Consider the following 18,333-nt stretch of genomic DNA (forward strand, 5'->3'; position numbering starts at 1 on the left):
CTCCACATGCAGAGCCTTCCGCGCCACTCGCAGTAGCAGCCGGTGGGCCTATTCCTGAAGAAGCAGACGCAGAACCATTCCTGCTACTGGAAGCGAAACCCCGGCGCTTGCTTGGGCTCCATCCAAACCATGGAAACCGTGAACTAGAGTAGTGACATTGAATTCTGCCGTTACAAGCTGGCCACGTCTGGCAGTCGATTTGAGAGATGACACAAGGGCCCCATCTTCCACTAACGTTTCTGTTCACTTTCCTTGAAGAAGCATCACCGCCATCACTGCTACCCAACGAGTCCCTCGGCAAGGAACCCAGAATTTGATCGCATTTCCACAACGGAGAGTTATTGCGAAACTGCCTAGGTGACGTTGTCGATGCAGGGGAATTGACACGGAACAGAGGTGTTCAACCTAGCGGTGTTGTGAGAGGACGAGGCGACCGTAACTTGGCACGCAGAACCATTCTAATTATCTCAGCATGAACCACAATCATGAAGCTTGCTCTTCACCTACATTCCGCCAATTTACTGCACAACATTCAACCAATTCTTCCAATTTAAGCACAGACATTCCCATGTGCACTCCCACACCCACCCCATGTACAAAACATGCTAAGAAACGAAACAAATTCTCCATTTACACCATAATCCTCTACCAAAGGATCCATTACTAGAGAGAACAACAGCCTCAAACACTCAACTGTCTCACCGTAAACATTTCATGAAACTCAATCATCTATTACTAGTGCACTCTGGAAATTCGCAACACTGAACCTCAACGAATCCAACCAATAAAGGCACATAAGAATAACCAAAATACAGCACCACGAAACTCAAAATTGAAATTCTGGCGGTAGAATGCAAAACCATTCGAATTTAGAACTTCAGTACAACCGCGCATCCACAAACAATCAATCAATCAGTCCACATCAATCCCGCGCTCGGAAGCTCCCTCGCGCGTCATGCTTTGAAACGGAGGCGAGAGAGTGGCACAGTTGCTCTCAACTCAGCTGGCGGTTTATATGTCCAGCTCGGCAGTCTGCAGCCAATACCGACCCCAGGTGGGGTAGGGTTCCAAGGTCTACTCAGATTTCCACGTGTCATATCCTCAATGCTCGGCCTCAAGTAGCTCCCATCGGCATTATCGTCCCCTGGATGAATATTCGACTTGGTGGGTTATAACTTTAACTTTAACTTTATCATCCCATTTCTTCTTCTTTTTCTTCACAGAACTGCGCAGCCGTAGGTCCCCATGAGCGCCTTGAAAACCCTTTCTCATGGGAACCTACGGCACAACGAAGAAGCTTTGTGAGGCTCTTCGTTGATGCTGATGTTAGGGCTACCTATCCAATTGGAGACAAAGTTGTGACCAAACAAAAAGGACCCGCGTTGTCCTCACTCTACTCTACCACCCCCTATGGCCCACCAACAAAACCTGTGCCATCCTTATTTCGGAGCCCGCTTTTGTCCTGCACAAACTCTGCTACGAAACCTCCCCCTCCCCCCTCCCCATCTGAAAGCCCCACCTCAGCTGCTGCACGCCCAAATTGTCAAATATTGCCTTCCCACTCAGGTCCCGAGAGAAAGACAACTCGTTCATGAATTTCATGAGGTGGGGTTTCCCATTTGGAGTTCGGGTGGCACACTATTTTCAAGCTTGAAAGGGAGGGAGGGAGGGAGGGAGGGAGGGGGGGGGGGGGACGTGGAGCAGGTCAAATGCCCATCCGGACCATCCACGTGTCAGAAATCCAAGGATGATGATGGGAGGATGCGTCAGCGAACGCCTCGTGTCACTCCCCTTCATTGTTACGGGGGCAACTCTCTCCCAGAGCTGGTGGCTGCTTGGCAGTTATGTCCGCACTCTGAAGAAGGGGGCCCAAATTCTGGACAGTCGGGCTCGTGTCAGGGATGGGGACAACAATGTGGCAAGCAGCAGCAGCAGCTTGATCCAACTTACAATCCTGTTCGTAAGCTATCTCGAACCTCATTTTTTGGTGTGAAATAAATTCATTGGCGTTGCCAGTGCTTCGTGACTTCCTATGAAGCTGCTGCGCGTCCTCGCTGGCTTCAGCTACAGTTCACGGGACTTGGTCTGCACTGGCTGTAGTCGGTTTTGACAGAGGAGGGCGTTGTGCAGGGTTCCGGAGATGACCAGTTTCTGGACAATGTCTCTGTTGGGGAGAAATAAAAATAAAAATGAAAATAAAACAACAACAACAACAACATCAACAATTTTTTTTATGAAGTTCAAGCGAGTTGAAGCTTTCTGGTGATTCTCTTCTTGCAGTGAGGAGCTAAATAGGAGAGATGGCTATGTATCGGGCATACCTTAAGAGGAGGTTGCAGGTTTAAGAGGACTGGAGCGGAGCATCTAAAGCTTTCAAAGAGTGGGAGCTTTCTACTGCAGGCCGGAAGAGTGAAGAATGATGGATCCATTAAGTAGAGCAAGTGTGATGGATTATCTGCTGCCGGGTAGCATGGCAGTAGGGTTCTCTCTGATAGCCTGGCTCGTGCTCCCTAATTTGCTGCGTCGCTGCCATAGTTACGTCGAGTCGGGTCCCAAAGCACTCATGCTCGGACCAACGTACGCCCAACCCGTGCCGTTCGATCAAAGTGTCTTTAGTGCTTTGGAAGATCCGGCTCGCTTGTTAGCAGGCGCTATGACATTCTGTTATCTGTGAGTACTGCCAGTGAAGTTCATGCCCGCTTTAGATTTTCAAGGAGATTTGTCGAATTTTTTGGTGATCGATTTGGCCTTTGTTAATGGTTCCCTTTGTTTTTTGGAATTTTCAGAGGGTACTTGATGGCGCCACGATCCTTAGAAGCTCAGTTCCTCTTCCAAATCCGGAGTGGAGTGACAGTGGCTAGTTTCATTTGGTTTCTCTACCTCTACAAGAGAAATGCATTCACGCGCATCATATCGGGAAAATCTCTTACTCAGGAAGATAGAGAGCGTTATCGCATTATCGATCGTCTCTCTTCCATCGTATTGCTGGTACTGGGAAGCATGGCGTTCGCTGAATCATGTGGTGTTGGAGTGCAGTCAGTCATCACAGTTGGTGGAATCGGAGGTATTTACACACAAAACTATTGCAGGGACTCCATACGGCCTATTTCCATTCAGTTCAAGCCCTCGGTTTTTACGCACTCTAGGTCGGTTGTCAGCGAACACAAAAGATCTAACGTAAACTGTTCGCAATGGCATTCAGATCACACAATAATTTTAGTGTTATGGCAATTGTCCGGAAACCTTGGAATTTTCCTTTTATTCCTTTCCAGTCTCGATACGGGCCTAGATCCTATAAGAGAAACGACCTCCTATGTTCTGATATTGATGCAGGAGTGGCCACTGCATTCGCGGCACGAGACCTACTGGGAAATTTGCTGAGCGGGCTTGGCATTGAATTATTGAGGCCATTTTCTGTAGGCGACTTCATCACTGTAAGTTTTACCAGTTTATTGATTCTATGACAACTTTCTGGCAAGAAATATCACCTTGATTTTAAAACTCTTGTGGAATCAAACTTGAAGTTCCACGATTTTGCTCGTTTATCTGACCAAGCTCACTCCGGGTATGAAGGCGGGGGATTTGAGTGGCCAGGTGGTGGAGATAGGCCTCCACTCAACGAAGATGTTGAACCATGACAAGTTCCCTACCGTTGTGCCCAATTCTTTCTTTTCTAACCAGGTACTGCAACGGCTACTACGATGAACTCGAGTTCTTTTAATAGAATTATACTCGTCTTGACCAAAAACCTTTCAATATTATAAACACGGTTACCCAATTGCAAGGAACAATGTGAAGATGCCCACGCTCTCTAAGTTTGAACATGGACCAATGCCGTGGTGCGGTGCAGGTGATAGTGAACAGGTCGCGCGTCAGAACACGAGGCCTAGAATTGAACATTCCAGTGAAGCTCACCTCTTTGGAGAAGCTACCGACCATAATATCCGAAGTAAGATCGATGCTACACTCGCATCAGAGAGCCTCCCTGGACGACGAGAAACCCCGCTGCCATGTCTCCCAGGTCGGCATGACCTCATTCAACGTCTTCATGTCATGCAACCTCAAGCCTATGGTAGGTCATCAACAACCGACCATCAAATTTCACAACTTTTAGAGACAAAAGCTTTTGGATTCAGCATGAAATGGTTTTCCTCACAGTCTATTGGTTTTGTGATTGTTGCAGAGCACGGATGAATTTCTAGCGACGGAGGAGATTCTTCTGGAGGCTTCGCGCATCGTTGTCAGATCTGGTGAGGCACTAGGCGTCAGTATGCTGATTTAAATGTAGCTTGTGGACAAGTTGATGCATTTTAGAATTGACGACTAGAAGAAATCACATACACAATCAACGCATCTTCAAATTAGATCAGCAAACAACTAGAGAAAGTTTAATACATTCCATGCGCTAGAACGAGCTACTCGGTCCAGTTTTCGATCTTGTTGCCTTTTGCACGCAGCTTTGCTGCCAGAAATTAGTATTAAGTGAAATTTGTACAGATTTCTCAATAGTTTTTTCATTCCGGATCCGATTTCAGATTCAGATCCAGATTCCGACAAATCGTTCTCCGATGGAGCTGAGATCGTCGAAAAACCCGTAGTGATGCAATCCTCCCCTGACAGTGATGAACAACCCGGAAAATCAGAAGCTGATCAAAAGTCTGCAAAAAATTCAGGAATCTCCATAGAGACGAGAGCTCCTGCAGAACGTCCCGCTCCTGTGAGCCAAGACGTCTGGGCAAACTTGCAAAACACTCTGGTAAGTTCTGAACCTCGCCGGTCATCTTCCTCCCTGTCTAAAGAAAGCGAAACCTTTCGGAGGCCACCTAAGTCTCCGAGATCGGATCGTTATGGAGGTCTTCCCGAATCGCCTCGAAAAGCTCCTGGGAGCATACTAGGTGTAGGATCAAAATTATTCTCCCGCATTAAGAACACCAGGAGGTAGTGCTGCCGCAATCTCATGCACAGTTTGCACTGATTTCCGACTCAAAACAGCGAGGTTCTGCTTCTCGCACACTCGTCGTCATGACGACGCAACGTATTTTAGGGTTTTGAGACATAAAAGGTTGACAGTGTATTAGCATGTTGGATATCTTTGTACAGTTTATGGGCAAAAGGATTGTAACCAGGTGTCAATGTCTCACACTTGTGTGCTCAGAGAAATTGTCTCTATGCTTGCTGAATTTTGTTGTATATTTTGTTCAATCTCAATCATAAATTTAGAGACATGGATTCAATACACACACGTAGCTCTTGTTGAATTGAATCATAAGTTTGAGATTGCTTGACATCATGTCAACGTCATTCTATAATCATTTGTGGTGTGTAGGAGATTTTTTTTAGTGTTCAAGTAACAAATACTGAGGGCCAAAATACTACACAAAGTGATAGACCGTCTGCTTTAGTTTTATATATAATACAATATGAGGTGTTAGGTATTGAGAATGGATTGGTGAATGAGTTTCTAAAAATTATAGAAGTGTACAAATCATGCCACTTGTCTATTCTTTCACAGAAGAAGGGAGTATAATTCAAATCAAAAAGAGTATAACTGACTGTACAATACTTATTTTAATTCTTAATATACATCTTAAAACTGATGGGCACAGTCTTTTTGAAAGTCTTTGTATTATACACATAAGTAAGCAATAAAGGTAATACAAATACATATAATACTTTCTTGCTTATTTATATGTATTAAGAATTTGAAAAAGTTTCACAAAAAATATATGAATAGAAAAAATAAATAAATAAATAAATCTTATATTTTATAAAGAAAATACAAACTAGTACTTTGAAATACACGTTTTTCTTCTTTTACTATTATGAAATGTTTAACTTATATTAGAAACAAAAAAATTCAAGTGAATAAAGTAAAAAACTCTATAGAAAAGTAATACACAATATAACCATTAACAAAATTGAGCCATATTGTTGCATAAGATGGATGAATGATGTCTATAATTAAATTATTTTTTGATTAAATAGAAAATCTTATGATTCTTATTTTTTATATTTGATTATCTATTAATGAGATTTTAGTTTATTTTTATTTTTAAGACTATCATATATAATTAAGTAATAAATTCTAGAATTAAAAAAAATTTAAAAACCAATTTAGTTTTAAATTTAGTTTTAAAATAATATTATATTATTTACTAATTCTATTATTAAGTTTGGATTTAAAAACAATTAGAATTAAGTATTTAACTTACTATGAAGCAAAATCAAGATTAAGATTAAAATCTAAATCAAATAAAGTGACAAGTTTTATGATATCTAATTATAAGATTTTGAGAATTAGATTTAAATTAGAATTTTATTGCAACCAAATTTTATAAACCACTCTTAATCTTAGAATTAGGAGGTATATTTTAGACATAAATCATTATTAATTTTTTTTTTAAAAAAAGCTTTATATTAAAAAAAGACAAGAAGAGAAGACTTGGTGTAAAAACAAATTATAAGAAAGCTAGTGTAAATAGGACTGGGAAAAGAGAAGTTAGTGTGAAAAGATAAAGTGGTTAGCCGCCTTAAAAAGATAAGGTGGTTAAAACCATCTTTGGTAGTTAATGTAGTTGGAATTAAAGTATTTTTACAATATTCTAATAGTAATAAAAACTTACTATAAAATCTATAAATAGCCACAAAGTTATGTTATAATTATCATAATAGAAATTCTAATAAAAAAATTATATTTAATATTCTATCTTGTCTTGACATGTCTTACTATGTATTCTATTTTATTAATATATAGCATAATTAATATTCTACTTTATTAATACATAGCATAAGTCTTAAGTTATACACAAACTCAAGTAGAATTTTATGTGGAAACTTAGTTTAATTATAAATATAAGAAGCTATAAAGTTAAGGTTATGGAGTTAAAAAGCAAGTTCATTACGTGCAATCTAGAGTTTTATTTTAAGAGTAATGCATCTATAGTTTGTGTAATTTGTGGTAAAGACTCACTTGGTGATAGTAGAATATTACAAGACATAGGTGAACAAGGAAATTAAGAGATTAATGTATCAAGTTATTGAAGTTAGATTGAGTGAGAAATTTCCATGAAGGAATTAGTTTTTTTTAACCTTAATAAAGTAATTTAAAATTAAAATAAAACAAAGAATGATACTCAAGAGCAATTTAGAGATAGTTCCTATGTGTTAGCATAGAAGGAATATTTTAATTATTTTCTTTGTAATAAGTAAATTTTAAAATTAAATCTTAACTTTACAAATAAACTAGGATATTTTTATTTATTATTTATATGTTAGAAGAATCTTTAATTTATTTATTTACTTGTGATAATATTGTCTATTATTTAGGTGAAAATAATTAACTTGGTCTCCAAATAAAGGCTAAAAAATAATAAGTAATATTAAGAAAGAATATTAAAATTAAAATAATATTTTCATTTCTATCATATAATCAAATATTAAAAGATTCTAATTACAAGAATTGTAAAAAAAAATAAAACAAAATAAGTTTATTCAACCTTATCAACAAACAACCAACTTTGAATACAAAAGTTTTAAAGAAAATCACATCATATATTTATATAAATTACAAATTTAAACTATATATATATATATATATATATATATATATATATATATATATAAGATTTGTATTTAAGTTCTAAAATAATATAATTAAATATAATGATAATAAGTTATTTTAAGGATAAAACTTTAAAGATTTTAAAATATAAGTTTAAATCATGAAATAATTATTTTTATAAGCTTATTAATTTAAAAGGTCTATTTTTTCTATTTCTTCTTAATTTTAAAATAAGATAATATTATAAATCTTTACTTCTTTAAAATCCAATCTTATATTAAATTCTACATGTGATTTTTTAACAATAGAATAATTAATATATAATCTAATAACTTAATCCTTTGTACACCTTCATATTCATACAATACAAGCTTCTATAATGCTCTTAAATACTATAATCATAGTTAAGTAGAGTTTAACATAAAAATTATAGCTTAAATTTAGTTAATCTTTCTAATAAAATTCAAATAATTCATTTCATTAATTATAAGCAAGTATTATAAAAGTAGTTAAATAGATATATAACATAATCTTAAGTTTGGACCCTTGAGTCCAAAAGTAAGCATGGATAAGATTATTTCTAAATAACCTATCGAAAGTTGTACAAGAGTAATGATGTAAGGACATCTAGGACTAGTTTAAGAATAAGTTGTAAAATTAGAATTCTAAAAGTTATTGAGAAATATAACATAAGTATCACAATTTAAACAAACACTAACTTTTTAGCATGTGTGTCGGCTCAAGTTAAATACTATAAGGTAAAATATAAATAATAAATTATCAAATTTAATTTCATAGCTAATAAAACTTAGTATTATATAGGCATTTATTGAAATTCTTTAATAGACTTGCAAAAAATATTTGAAAATATTCTAGATGGTAAAATCATGAATGATGTTTTTAGAGATTTTATTGTTTAAAATTATAATTTTATTCTTGGTATAGAAGGAAGTAAAGCCAAAACTTTATTTTAAATCTAAAAATAAGAAGTGATAAGGATTCAAAATATAATACAAAAGAAGAAGAATATTGCATAAGTTCTTTATTAAAAACAAATTTGAATAATCTTAAATGGATTAATAAAGAAGTCAATTTCCAAAGAGTTTTATTAAAAAATAATAAGAAAGAAATTTATGGTTGGGTGTAGAGATTTTAAAGTTTAGAAGAAAAAATTGTTGCCCAAAGAAAAACAACTGTTACTTTGTTTCAAAAATAAATAGAATGACATGTTTGAAAACTAACATTTTAGCATTGATTAATATATAGGTCATTAATTAATTTTAATATACAAATTTTATAATGGAACTCAAGATATCTTTTAATAGGACAGAAAAGATAAATTTTATCTTAATACAAAAAATAATAGAAATAACAAAGTAATAAAGGTCGTAAAACTCAAATAAAAGGATATAAAGTTTTAAGAAGCTTTTACAATTTGTAGCTTTAGGAAAATAGATGCAATGTTAGTTACTATATTTTTAGGATATAATAGCATATAACTTGGATAGTAATTTAAAGTAGTATTTTTGATAGTAGAAAAATTTGACAAGCTATTATTTTACTTGACAATCTTGCTATTATTTTACTTAGCTATGAAAACAAGTTTAAAATTTAAATAATAAGAAAAAATAATATAAAAAGAAAGTAATTATTTTTTACTGTTTTATAAAATTAATTTGATTAAAATAATAATGAAAATATTAAAATGACCAAAATTCAATTTCAAAATTTTATTTCTTGTTTTAATAAAAATTTAAGTTAATGAATGAATTTGAAATGCTTTTAATAAATAATTTATAAAAATAACTTTTTTTATATTTAAAAATTAATTATAAGATTAATTTTATATAAAACACAAAAACCAAAGAAATGCTATGCATTAACTTAATCGAGTTCAATTCAAAAAGATCAAAGAATAATAAATTGGTGGCTAAATAAACTAGTAGACCTAACAAATTCTATTTTTGAAGTATTTCTATTATTTTTAAGTAAAACATTTGGTATATTAAACATGTGCATTAATTATTAAACATTCAATAATATTATTCAAAAATATATATATTTACCACCAAGAATATATGGTTATAAGATAGACTAAATGAAGCAAGTACTTTAGTTGAATTGATTCCAAATCAAGATATTTCCAAATTTGGATTATTAAAAAGAATGTGTAAAAAACAATATACAAGACAAGGTATGGATCCTATGGTTTTGTTAACTTTTATTTATTATATGTGTCATTGAATTTTTTTTATTTTTATAAATTTAATAATTTATTGAAAGAATAAAATATTTGTTGAAATAAAAATTAGTGACATCTTTGTGTTTAAAAATTATTCAAATAATCACATGAAATACTAGTAAATTTTTTTTAATAAATAATGATACAACAAGTTGTATGCTAATTATTTTAGAAACTTCTCTGTAATTAATTAAATTCTTGTGACATTATTATAAACAATGAAGATACAAAATTTTATTTAAAAGAATTCACAATCATAAAATTTTAAAAATCTCATTAATACAATAAGACGTTAAAATATTCTTTATATAAATAATTATCCTAAAATTTTTAAATAATTCAAAAAAACTATAGAACCTTTGAAAAAAAATTGACTTTTTAAAATACCTTTTTTTTTTTTTTTACAAAAGATAGCATTAATACTAAACATTTTATTACCTCTCTATATTCTATGTTTGTTTTTTAAAATACTTTACTACTACATTTTCAATTAAACTCTTCTTTAATATAATCTATTTTATTTCTTTCATCTAATGGCTATGTTACAATAGGAAAATATGTACATCAAATGGAAAATAATTTAAAGTGAAGAAATTAGGAGAAAGACTTTTTAAGATGCAATACTTCAAAAAATTGTTTCAAGTAGGAATAAGGTCTATAATAATTTTTTAAATAGTTAAATTTTTAAATTTAAATTTTTCATGCTTAAATATGTATTAACTTCTAAAAGCTTAAAAATGACATAAAATAAGGCAAATCATAAATACATATTTAAATGCCATAAATTATCTTTGTAATAAAATAAAATTAAATTAATATCTACTATAACACCTAAGCTCAAAGGGTATAGAATCACTTGAATTTCTATTGAAGCTAATTTAAGAAAAAATAATGGAAATAAATAATTCTATCAAAAAAAAAAACAAAAAAACAAAAAACAAAAAACAAAAAAACAAATCACTTAAGAAGAACTAAAGTAGTATGAATATAAAATATCAACAAAGACCAAAGTACTTTAATATAGATTAAGGGAGTTATTACTTCTATGAGGCTCCAAGTTATGAGCCTTTGCAAACTATAGACCCAAATTGCCATAAAAAATGTTACAAGAAGTGATTAGATAGAGATACAACAAAACCTTAATCAAGACTATTAAAATATAAAATAAAACTTAAGCGAAATTACTATTGAGAAATCTATTAAGTGTCACATAAAAGTAATAGAGTAAGACTGCAAATGACTATTTTTGGAATTAGTCATGAAATAAAAATACTAGACTCCACTTTATAATAGGAACTGATGGTTGTGAATGATTGTAAATTACAATAGGTATTACACTTTAAAAAAACATTCATTCTAAGATATATGCAAGTTAAGTAATAAGAACTAAGTGAAAATTTGGTTACCACAATGCTGCATCTTCTTGTATGTTGACGCCTTTTCCAAACATGGGCCACAACGTGTACCATAATCTTCTTCTCGTCCACGCCTTACAATTTCTTTCACTTCCAAGCATAACTTCTTGTTCAAGAGGCCCCCCAGCTACGTCCAGTTCTGACTGTCATGGAGGATACCCAGCTTCAAGTTCTCTCGTAAACGCATCATAGCAGAAGTTTTGCTTTTCCTTTGCGACCTCTGCATACATCTTCACGCATTTCTTCACCAAATTTTTCCTGATCATCTTCTTCAGAATCTTAGTCTGTTGCGGAGTCTCGCGAGAATCGTTCAGCGGTGCATCCTTTGGATCTACTACACCCCCTTCAGAAAGCCCAGGTACTCTGGGTTCAGCTGTCTGTGACTAACACCCTCCTCACGCACAAATTGATGTTGTTGTGCTGCTTCCACGTATCAAACAGGTCAAACGGAAGCCCTCTTGGGCACAAATAGTACCGAACTAGAACTCCAGCTGCACCTCTATGTTTCAATATTCTAGACTCAACTTCTATACCATGTGCTAGGAGAATGACATGTGCTAGCTGGTTACACAAGATTCTTTAAAACACTCGACTGCAGTTTCGACAGCCAAGCTTCATACACAAATTCTCACTACACTAAAAATTCCACTATACGTCTCACAAGTGGCCCCTCAGCTGCCAGCACCGCACCACAATCATGGGTTCAAATAGGTAACTTCCTTCAGCAGATGAGCACGAACATAAATCGGCACTAAAAATTCTCAACGCCTTTGCAATACTAGATTCTGAACAACGTTGCATCTCCAAAAATATTGAGAGAACTCCAAGTGACAAAATGCTCCACTGTGGTCATTCATGGTCACATCTTCAATTTAAGGCACCGATCTCTACTACATAATCCGGAGCATTATCTAACTCACTTCTAACATTGACGCCATACGTCTGAGATGTCACCTCCTAAAATCAAACACAAATTTCCGCAGCAAGCTGAGCACCTTCCGGTCCTACATTTGTTGGCACCATGTTGTAGAATGAATACAGATGGTATCATTGAACTTCGGGTGGAATCGGAGTAAAACAAGAATAAGTGTTGTTGTATCAATGTCTTTCAGAGGTACCCTTTAAATGTCCCATTACCTCATTTTCCAAACATCTTCCACCTTTCAAACTGTAGACAGAGCTCTACTGAGCTGATTGTTGAAATACTTTTGTCTTCTTTGTATTTCTCCTTTCCTTGTAAAACTTCACTATGCACCTCATATTGACAACTAGATTCACAGTCTCATTATCTGTTGCAATCTTTCTACATTCTCTATGATATCCCTTCTTCCTTTTGTTTCTCTAACTACTACTTTAATTGAATTCCTTCAATTTCTAGCACCTTCTATTCTTTGAGCATCTTTTCTTCCATTGTTGCTTGTACAAGTCTAAAAAATATAATACACTTCAAGAAAACTTTGAGTTTAGGTATCAATTCTTATAAATAAAAAAAACTCAAATCCAATAATTTTTATCTTATATTTAATAAATAAATTTTAACATCTTTTAGAAATAAATATATTTTAAATTTTAAAAATCGAATTTTAAAGTATATTTTAATTTTATTCAATTTTTTCGTTTTTTATTTTATTATATTATATTATATACATAAATGATGTTTTAGAAAAAAATATTCATCTTGATTTCAACAACTTTAGGTGATTAAAAATAAACAACAATGTGTCTAATTATACTATGCCCACTATTAATTTATTGATTGTATTTTTTATTAACAAGATATATGTGTTTGTGTGTATGTATATGAATATATATATATATATATATATATATATTATCTACATTAAAAGATGTCATATGTAAATAATTAAATATCAATTCAATAAAAAAATTAAAAAAAAAACTATTCAACAAATATTTTTGAATGATTATAAGCCAAAAAAGACCAAATCATAACTAAGACTATTTTAATTTCTAATTATGTAATAGATAAATAAAATAATTCTATAGTAATGTAAAAATTTATAAAAATTAAAAATATTTATATTATTAAGGATTATGCAAGGATTTTAAAAAATAACAAAAATATAAAATCTACCATATTTTATTATGATAGCAAATTAAGATCTCTCAAAATAGCATGTCTTTGCTTAAATAGATAACTTACTAATAATCAAGATTCTACCTTTCAAAATTTTAATATATTACATTAATTATAATTAAAAATATCATCATATTTTTAGTTATAAAAGATAATAGTAAGGATGAATGTCTTCTAAATGTCTTCTAGTTGCAAATGAAATATATCTTAGGATTGCTTTAATTTGTATATATATATATATATGTATATATATATATATAAAGAATCTAATTTTTTAAAGTAAAATATTTGAATTAAAACCAAGTTCTTCTAATTTTTTTAGAGATTTCTCTATTTGTAAATGCTAGAATCATTACAAAATATATATATATATATATATATATATATATATATGTATTTGTATTTATGTAGATAAAAATAAATTAAATTAAACTCAATTCTTAGATCAAATAATAACAATTATTATCATTGATGAGAATATATATCTATAATTTTTTGTCTAGTATAAATAATTATATGCTTCCATTTCATTTTGAGAATTCTAAAACAAATTCAGAAAATTTAATTCATATTTCATTGAAAATATTAGAAATATAATATGTAGAGCTGATAATAAAAAGAATAAGAATAATAAAAATAATCTGTCTGTCTTATATTATCTAAATGATATTTTAAAATAGTAATTTATGTATACAAAATTATAAAAAATTGCTAGTATGTTTTATTAAACTTTACTACAATCAATTTAACAAAGAACTTTGATAGAATATTAAACAGCTTCCTGAGGTGGTCCAAGGGACCTAACGATCTTTTACTTTAAATTCTTGTGAATCTAGATATGATTCCAAAACCATCTAAAAGCAAATATAGCACCAAGAAAGATAACAGAGGAGGAGTCAGAGGAGGAAAATGGGTTGAAAATGTACAGCAACAGCAACAATCACCAACCAAAAATAATAACTTTTTCCTTTACAAACTCACAATTTACCTTGTTTAAGAGCATTGCAAAGTGGTCACATATAAGATCCTAACATCCATGATAAGACAACAAAGTTTATTCCAAGGAACCCTCTTGAACAGAAGAAGAGCATCAAATTTAAATATTTTTCAAACATATTTTAATATGTTTCTAAAAACTGCCCCAAATATTGAGAATCACATGGCACTTTAGTCACATGTTGTACCACACTGATAGTCAATTAAATACATAAATTTTAAAACAAATAAATGAAATGTGGTAGACAAGCCTGCTGCTGCTTGAGTCAAGAATACCAAGCCCCATGAGACAATCATTTGTCATGGAGAGTGACAATTTCTTTGGCATCATTTTGGCATCAACCCACTGGAATAATGAAAACCAGTTGAACTTGACATGCTTTGTGGATGGTGCTTCGTGAGGATTACACTCATCCTCAACATGGACTAGACTGATTAAAATTCCTAAAAAACAAAATAATACATATATATATATATATATATATTAATTTTGTGGAGCTTGTGAGCTAGGCTGTTGGGACAGTTGGAAATCAAGACTTTTTCTTCTTCTTTGTTTTGTTTTGTTTTGTTTGTTTGTTTGTTTGTTTTTTTTTTTTTTTCCCTCTTATTTCTAGTATTTGCAACTCTGTAAAGAATTTTAGAAGCTTTGTTTACTGCTCTTTGTTGTGCATGAAAGCTTCACACCATGATAGATCATGTGGGTTAGTTTCTAAATATAATACAATGGACAGTAAAAGTAGTGAACAGTAGATTGAGAAATGCTTTGCAGGGACACCATATACCGCATGTTTTGATGCTTCAAGGTTGGGTGCTTTAAAAGTGGAGTGTTCACTTATGTCTATTTTCATGGCCACTATTCCACAGAACATGTTCATTGCATTGTGGGATGGAATGGATAAAATTTTAAATATCCTACAGTGATTTTATGGATTATTTTAATAAAAAAATCAATAAAATAATAATATTTCAAATTCTTAGACATTACCAAGATTCCGCTATTAGATTTTATTTTAAAATTTTTATCATTTAACATGCATTTAAAACTAGCTCTGCAAGGTCACCCTTAGAAGAACAATAACAAAAACAAGAAATGTGACTTTTTTGTGCAAGCAAATTGAAGTTGCTTTACAAAATGGAGTCACACATCTAAGCCAGATTTAATAGAGATTTCAACACCAATAGCCAGGTTGGAGCAAAAAAAATCAATCCATTCCTGATTGTGAATGATTCCACTGAGGAAAGTATAGTGTGTATCTTTTAGTGAAGAACTAAGAAAGGCTTAAGTTGGCTTATCAGTGCAACGTGGAAAATTTAGATTTAAAATAAAGTTCCAAGTTTAATGAATAATACTTGGATTAGAATAAATGTATGAAATGGTGTAAAATGTGATGATTTTAAAAATTTTAAACAATAAATGTAATGAAGCATCACTTCCAAGTATAAAGCATTAATTACATGTGTGTGTAATTACATGATATATATCACTACAAAGTATAAGTCAATGCAAAGTATATTTATTTTTCATATGCACATTTGTTTCCATTTCTTATGTGTTTGAATTTTATTTTGATGATTTTAGTATTCCTTTAGAACATGAATATTGAAACATGTTGTGATTGATAAGATTTATTTTTCCTTCATTACAAACTTTATGTTGTATGATAATTGTTTTTCAAATTCCATTGATTGGATAATAAATGAATTTAATGTAAGGAACAATGAGCTATACAATATAATTTTTATTTTGACATTAATGTATTAATAATTATAGTCACGGTATTATATTTTTAAAAACTTGGTTAAGATATTCATTATTTTTATTATTCATAAAATATTAATCAATAGAAATTCCAATATAAGAATGGATAAAACTGATATCTTCTTAACAACTTTTAGTAAATTTTTTGAAAATTAATCTTGGTATGCCTTGGTTTGTAGGTGACAAGCAAAATACTAAAGATGGTGATGTTACGTTTGATATTGATAGCAAGAGTTTGCATTGAAGGAAAAAAATAAGTTCAAAATCATGCAATTAAATGTCGAAATTTATATCAATTACTAAAATAAATACTTATTGTATCCCACCTCGCATTGAGATTCTTATACTTGTTTAAAAAATTATCCTTCTAATTTACTGTAGAAATTAAAATCTTCACTTAAAAAGTATACACCAACCACATCCATACGATCTGATACCATACACACAATCTTAATCACATAATTGTTATTTTATTTTATTTTATTTGTAACATTCTATTAGCCTCAAAATATTTTGATCTCAAAGATATTGGTAATTTTTTTATTATCAACATGTAACCTCAATTGCTCAAATCAAATGAAATTTCTCCAAATAAGAACATCAACTACTTAAAGTTTCTCTGGTTTCTTTCAGAGTCAACATTTCAAATCTCATGATTTTCCAAATATAAATTTGACTACAATTAAACAAACCACAATTTTAATAGATAATAGTTAAGATTGAAAATTAAAAAAAAAAAACATATTCATCAACTATTGAGACGTTCCAATGGATTTTTCTTTTTCTTTTTCTTTTCATTTTTCTTTCTTTCTGCCGTGCCTTTTCAATCTCAGCTTTTCTTTTGCTCAAAGCAAAGAAAAGTGGGTAAACCCCTCAAAAGCTAACGTTTCCCAGAACCAAAGTCCTTTGTGAAGCCAATATTAAATGTCAGACAAAGAGAAGGAAAGGGAGACATATGCTGGGGCAGACAACTTAAGTCCTGCATTCCTTTTAAATGCTTGAAGAGTTGAAAACATTTATATATATATATATATATATTGTAAAATAAGTTGCTGCATGGGGCAAAGCAACAAATAGAAGTAAAGTCAGTGGCATGAAGGCCCATTTTTCTTTCCCAAGTTACTGCATAGCCCTTCTCATGTATTCTTTGTTTTTTTCATTAAACTCATGAACGAAGTAAAGGAAAGAGAGTTCGAGATCACAATTGTACTCCATGTGAGGTTGTGAGGAATAAGATTTATCACAATTTAGAGGGACTATGGGGCCTTCTACACACACACACACACACATGGGAATAAAAGACCATATCCCTTGTTTCCAAGGATAACAAAATTTCTTATTACCCACAAATTGGGCATGAAAGAAAGATGGATGTATTGATGTGCTCTGCAGCTAAATGGTGACAAGTAGGTGTTGCCATGTCAGCAAATGATGGAACTGGATTCCAATACATATCCCTGCTGACCTGGCTGTCCTAGCTGGCATGCGCACACCCCATCCAACACCTCTTCCGTGTGCTCGCTCACTCCCCAATGGAATTTTGGCCAAAAGAATGTTTCCTAAATAACTACTGGAATCCACATTACTATGATTGAATGAATGAACAAAGGGATCAAAATGGATGGGTAGATGGATAGTTAGTGGTTACTGTTGTGTGTCATCTTGCAACAATACTTACCCAGTTGGCAGAATAATAAATCCAAAATTGGGTCCCACATTTTAATACAGAATAAAGAAGGAAAAAGAAAAGAAAAGAAAGAAAGAAAGAAAGAAGAGGCATAGGCCATTGAGGCATCTAATTTTATGATTGGAGCCCGAAATGGCTTTTTCCTCGTTCCTTGTCCAAACTGACAAAATTGTGTGTGATTTAGGAAGGAACACCAGATTCTTGTGATGCACAAACACAAACCATAAAATTAAACTGGCAGGACCAACTTTTGTTTGCTTGCAGTGCAAAGCTGCAGCCCCAAAGTGGAGCCTCCTCAAAAACAGGGTTGCTATACCAAAAAGGACAAAGTGGTGGTCAACCAGGTGGTCCAGTATCATATGGATGGATTCTGAAACAGCGGCACTTGTGGCCTCAACAGCTCAACAGCACTGTATGTGGGGACTCGACAGTGAACACAGTGCAAATTGATGATAATAATAAAAATATAAAATAAATGATCCAAGTAAAAACTGGCCCATCATCCCCTTGGACATTATCCATATCATTATAAAATGATCGTAATAAATAATAATAAAAACCAGTAACTACCACAT

General features: G+C 32.1%; 2 protein-coding genes across 5 annotated transcripts; one reads left to right on the plus strand and one right to left on the minus strand.

Annotated features, from left to right (window-relative positions):
* The first annotated feature begins 1,843 nt into the window (after positions 1–1,843).
* LOC112286494 (mechanosensitive ion channel protein 1, mitochondrial) lies at positions 1,844–5,238 on the plus strand. Of its 4 annotated transcripts, none has more exons than XM_024528421.3 (8): positions 1,844–1,956; positions 2,281–2,670; positions 2,787–3,064; positions 3,334–3,434; positions 3,574–3,681; positions 3,851–4,072; positions 4,184–4,250; positions 4,536–5,238. In XM_024528421.3, the coding sequence occupies exons 2-8, from the start codon at positions 2,417–2,419 to the stop codon at positions 4,940–4,942; spliced, it is 1,437 nt and encodes a 478-aa protein (XP_024384189.1). In that variant the 5' UTR covers positions 1,844–1,956; positions 2,281–2,416; the 3' UTR covers positions 4,943–5,238. The 4 variants fall into 4 exon arrangements, with proteins under 4 accessions (XP_024384189.1, XP_024384188.1, XP_024384190.1 ...); XM_024528420.3 differs by having other exon boundaries at positions 1,849–1,960; XM_024528422.3 differs by lacking the exon at positions 1,844–1,956 and having other exon boundaries at positions 2,186–2,577.
* Positions 5,239–9,739: 4,501 nt separating this feature from the next.
* On the minus strand, positions 9,740–12,241 carry LOC112286307 (heat shock protein 82-like). Its single transcript, XM_090253337.1, is given in 6 exon segments — positions 9,740–11,390; positions 11,392–11,559; positions 11,562–11,593; positions 11,596–11,795; positions 11,880–12,061; positions 12,188–12,241. Coding segments are annotated over 6 exon segments (681 nt in total). The 3' UTR covers positions 9,740–11,345.
* Positions 12,242–18,333: the final 6,092 nt, after the last annotated feature.

This window comes from Physcomitrium patens, chromosome 9 (assembly GCF_059467195.1).
Source record: "Physcomitrium patens ecotype Gransden chromosome 9, ASM5946719v1, whole genome shotgun sequence".
Lineage (NCBI taxonomy): Eukaryota > Viridiplantae > Streptophyta > Bryopsida > Funariales > Funariaceae > Physcomitrium > Physcomitrium patens.